Here is a 6,005-nt window from a genome sequence, read left to right as displayed (position 1 = left end):
AGCACGGCCAGCCAACCTATCAAGCATTTGGTCTAAGAAAGAAAGTGGAAAATGATCCTTCCTGGTGACTTTGTTGAGCTTGCGATAGTCCATACACACTCTCCAACAAGTCACCATTCTTGTAGGAATCAACTCATTATTTTCATTGGTGACAACCGCCATTCCCCCCTTCTTTGGGACACATTGAACCAGAGAAGTCCACGAACTATCGAAAATAGGATAGACAACTCCGTCATCCAACCACTTGATAATCTCCTTTTTGACAACTTCTTGCATAACCTTATTGAGTCTCCTATGATGTTCAACAGATGGTTTGGTGCCTTCCTCCAAGTTGATCTTATGCATGCAAAATGTGGGGCTTATCCCCTGAATATCTGCCAATGTCAACCCAATAGCCTTCTTCCTCTTTTGTAGCACCGCCAATATAGAATCTACCTGCACGTTAGTCAAACAAGAGGAAAGAATAACCAATAAAGTAGAACAAGGGCGAAGAAATTCATACCGAAGATATGGAGGCAATGGCTTCAACTCCAAGGTAGGTGGCTCTTCAATGGAAGGCTTTGTAGGAGGCGTTGTCCTATTTTCAAGATCCAAAGATAGTTTTCGAGGTGCATAATTGTACGACCCCATTCCTTGAAAAGAGTTCACATATTCCATGATGCCATCCATCATGTCATCATCAAAGTTGAGCAAGTCGGCCTCCAACATATCACCAACATTGATTGTGGCACTTGTATCATCAATAATAACATGGGTCACCAAGTTCACAAAAGAGCACACTTTGTTGCTATTTGGTTGCCACATGGATTTACACACATGGAAAATCACTTGTTCATCACCCACCCAGAAGGTGAGTTCTCTGGCTTCCACATCATAATGAGCCTTCCCCATGGAAAGGAAAGGTCTTCCAATAATAATCGGCACCTCATGATCAACTTCACAATCAAGAATAAAAAAGTCCGTCGAAAAAATAAATTTATCAACACGAACCAAGACATCTTCCATCACTCCCAAAGGCCTCTTCATAGTACAATCGGCCATTTGCAATCTCATAGAGGTGGGTCTTGGTTGCCCGATTCCCAAGGTCTTGAAAATCGAATAGGGCATCAAATTGATACTTGCCCCAAGATCACAAAGAGCTTTAGCAAACTCGGCATCAATTGTACAAGGAATCGTGAAAGCACCGGCATCCTCCAACTTGGGAGATATTGAATGAACAATTGTACTCACTTGATGAGTGAATTTGATAGTTTCAAAATTCATTGACTACTTCTTTGTCACAAGATCCTTGATAAACTTTGCATAACCAGGCATTTGTTCTAAAGCTTCAACCAATGGCACATTGATTGATAGACTCTTCATCATTTGAATAAACTTGTTGAATTGGTTTTCACTATTTTTCTTGGAAAGTCTTTGAGAGTATGGAGGTGGAGACTTAGGTAGTGGTGCCTTAGCCTTTTGCACAACTGGCTCCGGTATGTCAATAATGTGATCCCTAGATGGGTTCACCTCCTCTTGAGTCTATTGCACACTATCATCAATATCAATCCAATCTTCATTATTTGATTACACCACATTGCTCGGGACCTCTTCTTCCTGTACCACTTGCTCATAATCCACAAGTTGCTTTTGACTCAAGGTGGTTGCATTCCAACCTCTCCCATTTCTTGTAGTAACGGCCATGGAATGCCCCGTGTTGTTCCCGCCCTTTGGGTTTACCACCGTGTCACTTGGTAGTGCCCCCTTAGGACGAGAATTTAGAGCTTGAGAAATTTGACCCATTTGAACTTCTAAGTTGTGGATCGATGTGTTGTATGAGGCAAGTTGAGCATCCGAATCGGCATTCTTTTCCATCATTTGCTTGAACATGTTCTCAATACTCCCTATCTCATTATTTGAAGAACTTGTGCCATGGGATGGATAAGGAGGCGGGTTGCTTGGTTGTTGATACATCGGGGGCTTTTGAAAACCCGACCCTCGATTGCCTTGATTATTGTTCCATCCACCTTGATTGTTACCCCCCCTCCAAATTTCCTTGATTGTAATTGTTATTCCAATTCCCTTGATGGTTTCCACCACTCCAATTTCTTTAGTTGTTAGAATTCCAATTGTCTTGATTATTTTGAGGTCCCTATTGTTTTTGATTTGGGCCTTTGAAATTTTTTCGTTGCCCTTGAAAGTTGTTCACATATTGCACCTCCTCTTCTTGTTCATTGTAAGAATCATCTTGATCAAACCCACTATCCTCTTGCACATAATTCTCCACTTAATGTTGCACTTGCGGACCCTTGGTCCTTCTTTTGTTCACCATCATGTTCACTCCCTCCATGGAATTGACTTTCTTAGGATTTTGCACCTGTTGAAGTTGAGCCTTTGCTAATTGATTCATAGTGGTAGTCAATTTGGAAATGGCTTGTCCATGGTCATGCAACTCTTTGTGAAGGTGGATCACGTTGGGATCACCTTATGGAACATTAGCCCGGGATTGCCACGCCAATGGTGTTTCTGCCATTTCATCTAAAATCTCACACACCTCCGCATAAGGCATAGTCATGAAATTCCCATCGGCAAGTTGATTCACTACACATTGGTTGGTTGTGTTGATCCCACGATAGAATGTTTGTTGAACCATATTCTCCATCATATCATTGTTGGGACATTCCTTAACCATTATTCTATATCGTTCCCATATCTCATATAGTGGTTCATTTGGCTCTTACTTGAATGCCAAAATCTCATCTTGAAGTGTAGCCATGTGCCTCGGAGAGAAGAACTTAGAAATAAACTTTTCTGCCAACTCATCCAAAGTGTGAATGGAATGATTCGGCAACCTTTCTAACCAATCTAAAGCTTTTCCCTTTAGAGAGAAGGAAAAAAGCCTTAGCCTCAATGCATCCTCAGAGATATTTATTTGTTTGCTCCCTCAACAACTATCCATAAACCCCTTCAAATGTTTGTATGCATTTTGACTTGGAGAACCGGTGAAGAAACCTCATTGCTCTAGCAAAGTGACCATCACATTGATGATTTGAAAGTTGCCCGCCCTAATACGGGGAGGGACTATTACACTTTTATATCCTTCATTGGGTAACACCTAGTGTGGAGCCGCTCGTGGTGGAGGTGGGGTTGGAACGGGGACATTTTCATGAGGCACGCGACCTCTTCTATTGGCTTGAGGTTCAAGAGGAACCTCATCAACTTGCTCATCCTCAATGTCCATATCCCCCAAAGCAATATTTCCGAACTTATTGTTTGCCATGGTTGTACCTACAATTTCACAAACAAGTTAGTAACAATGGAAGGAAAAGAATATAATCCACACACAAACATATAGCTAACACCATTTTTAAATCTCCGGCAATGGCGCCAAAAATTGATCACCTCCAAATGCACACACCAATAGAGATATGTAATGGTCATATGCAATAATAAACCTAACTAAGAATCGGGGTCGAATCCGCAGGGAGCTTAGATGGGAGCTAGGAGTATATATTTGAAATGAGCTAGTGAAGTATCTAGACTGCACTTCCACACAAACATTTTTTTTCTATTTCTAATTTTACTCTAAAGATTGAAAAATAAAGAAATAAAACTAGAGATAATTGTTTTTGAGGTTTTTTCCAAATTGATAAAAAGCCTAGGGCTGTGACCATTACCTAGGTGTTTGCCTGATTGGATAAATGCTTTAATGCTTGTTTATTAATTAGGGTGTATTATAGCTATCAACTCTAAATTACCCACTCAATACCTCTTAGTCAGAGAGTTGTTTTGCCCAATTTGGCTTTCTCAAGACCAAATGGGTATCACACAAAACATTTAATAAAAGCTCAAGTTGGAATATTACTATCTCTAGGTTGAACCCTTTAATTGGGTTAATCAATCTCTCAATTGACCCAATTCCTTGTTAGCTAAGTTATCCTAGACTAGGTTTCTCTTTCTCAGGTAGATACTAAGTCAAATAGGCATGAACTAATATTTGCAACCATTAATTCCACTATTGAAGCATGAACTAAGTTAAATAATAAACACCTATTCATAAACAAGCACTAAATTAGATACCCATAAGATTTGCACACTAGGGTTGGGTTACAACCCTAGTAAAAATCTTGCTACTCATACTTGGGTTTGAAGTAAATATAGAAGAAAGACTAATTAAACTCATAATGAAAGCTTAACATGATTAAATCTATTTAAAATAGACCAAAGCAAAGTAAACTTCCGAAAATGGAAAAGAAAACCGGATACAGTAATTGCAGAGGTTCAAAATTGACCTAATTTTGTGGAACTTGTCTATTTATACAAGGCTAAAAATATTGGACAAAAATGCCCTTCGGGAGGTTCTGCAGCCGCATTCCATGTGCGGTCCACAGATTTCTTCATCTTGGTAGGAACTGGAGTTCTACGGCCGCACATTTCTAAACTGCGGCGGCAAGGTAATCTTATGCGATACGCACAATTAGATCTGCGGCCATAAGGCACTTCTTTTGCGGCCGCACAACTCTTCTATGGTCCACAATTCACAGAGACTCTTGGACTTGGTATTTTTGCACACTCTCTAATATTCAACTCTTAGCCCGCTTTGCGGCCACACAATTCATGTGCGGTCCGCAATTTGCACAAATATATGTTAAGTTTTCCTTCTTTGTTTGCGGCCACAGGTGGAATTCTGTGGTCCACAATTTCTTCTGTTGCCGCAGAATTCCTTCTGCAGACCGCACATTTGTGCTTCTTTGCCCTTTATTTTCTTGTGCCTCAGACTACTCCTTTTTGCGTCGGATTTTATCTCGGGAGATCAACTTCCATCATTCATGCAATTTTGTACAATTTTATTACTTTCGGAAACATAATTCAATGCTTTTAGACTAAAACAAAAGTCAAAAGGCACTAATAAGCAGTCAAAATCCTCACTTATCAAAGATACATTCTTAATCTAATATCACTGAGCTTTTATCTCAATATATGTGGAGTTACAAGGTGATCCACTGATAACTAGGGATTATGATGCATTTTAAACTCCTTCTTACTTGAGTTTTAATTAGAAATGTGTACAAAATAGTCCCAAAGGCTTACATATTGTACTTGATTGCAGGGTTTGGTCAACAAGGTGACAATTCATCAAAACCAGCTCAAAAAGGAGTGAAACATGCACAAGTACCAAGAACAAGTTCAAGGATAGTGTATTAGGACCAATGCGGCTGCACTCCATTCTGTGCGGTCCGCAAAGAGGAGATTCAGAGAGTTTCTCAATTCAGGCAGTCAAGCAATGCGGTCGCAAAGCATTTTATACGAACCGCATTGACTTCATTGCGGCCGCACTCGATTTTGTGCGGTCCGCAAAGCCCAGGTTCAGAGAGTTGCCAAGTTGGAGGAACATTGCCAAAGCAGTCCGCGATCCATTTTGTGCGGACCGCAACAGAAGCCACCGCGGCCGCGGTGCATTTTGTGTGGCCTGTGGTGGCCAAGTTCAGTGAGCAAAAGTTTCAGCCAAGAGCCTCAGTGTTGCCGTACTCGATTTTGTGCAGTCCGCACTACCCCTATAGGGGTATTTTTGTCCAGAAAATTCGGCCTAGTATTAATAGTTTCTTTACCCATTTTTAGGTCATCAGTTGTATTCAAGACAGCAGTTGCGCTCGTGAATAGTAACCTTTTACCATTTTAAGTAATTTTACAATAGTTTTATCATTGAATCTTAAAGTTTTAGTTAGTAATTAAATATTATGGGGTTTTCTTCATCTATTTCTTTGTTTTCTTCTATTATCATGAGTAGCTAGACCCATTAGCTAGGGTTGTGACTCAACCCTAGTGTGGGTAATTGATGGGTCTTGTGTTTTAAGGCTTGAATGTCTATGGATATTTGATATTTGGACTAATTTATGGTTTTAATGTTGAATTAGTGGTTGCAAACACTAATTTATGCCTATTTGACTTGGGATCTTCTTGAGAAAGAGAGCCTAAGTCTAGGAAAATTGGTCCAACAAGGAATTGGGGCGTATTCAAGATATTGA

The 6,005-nt window shown here is 40.1% G+C and overlaps 1 protein-coding gene across 1 annotated transcript; it reads right to left on the bottom strand.

Moving 5' to 3' along the window:
- Positions 1 to 1,266: 1,266 nt before the first annotated feature.
- LOC138875866 (uncharacterized) lies at positions 1,267 to 1,953 on the bottom strand. The gene is made up of 2 exons (XM_070154740.1): positions 1,603 to 1,953; positions 1,267 to 1,521 (listed from the first exon to the last, which is right to left on the bottom strand). The coding sequence occupies exons 1-2, from the start codon at positions 1,951 to 1,953 to the stop codon at positions 1,267 to 1,269; spliced, it is 606 nt and encodes a 201-aa protein (XP_070010841.1).
- Between the last annotated feature and the right edge of the window lie 4,052 nt (positions 1,954 to 6,005).

The sequence above is a fragment of the Nicotiana sylvestris genome, chromosome 8, assembly GCF_000393655.2.
Source record: "Nicotiana sylvestris chromosome 8, ASM39365v2, whole genome shotgun sequence".
NCBI lineage: Eukaryota > Viridiplantae > Streptophyta > Magnoliopsida > Solanales > Solanaceae > Nicotiana > Nicotiana sylvestris.
Note: the sequence above shows the minus strand (reverse complement) of the source record. Positions and strands in the feature narration are given on the sequence as shown.

Bases quoted from the DNA above. Each gene is read 5' to 3' on its own strand.
- LOC138875866 (XM_070154740.1), bottom strand. From the start codon at position 1,953: ATGTATCAACAACCAAGCAACCCGCCTCCTTATCCATCCCATGGCACA. The intron at 1,522-1,602 runs GTACAGGAAGAA...AGTGTGCAATAG, and splicing joins TTGTGGATTATGAGCAAGTG to ACTCAAGAGGAGGTGAACCC.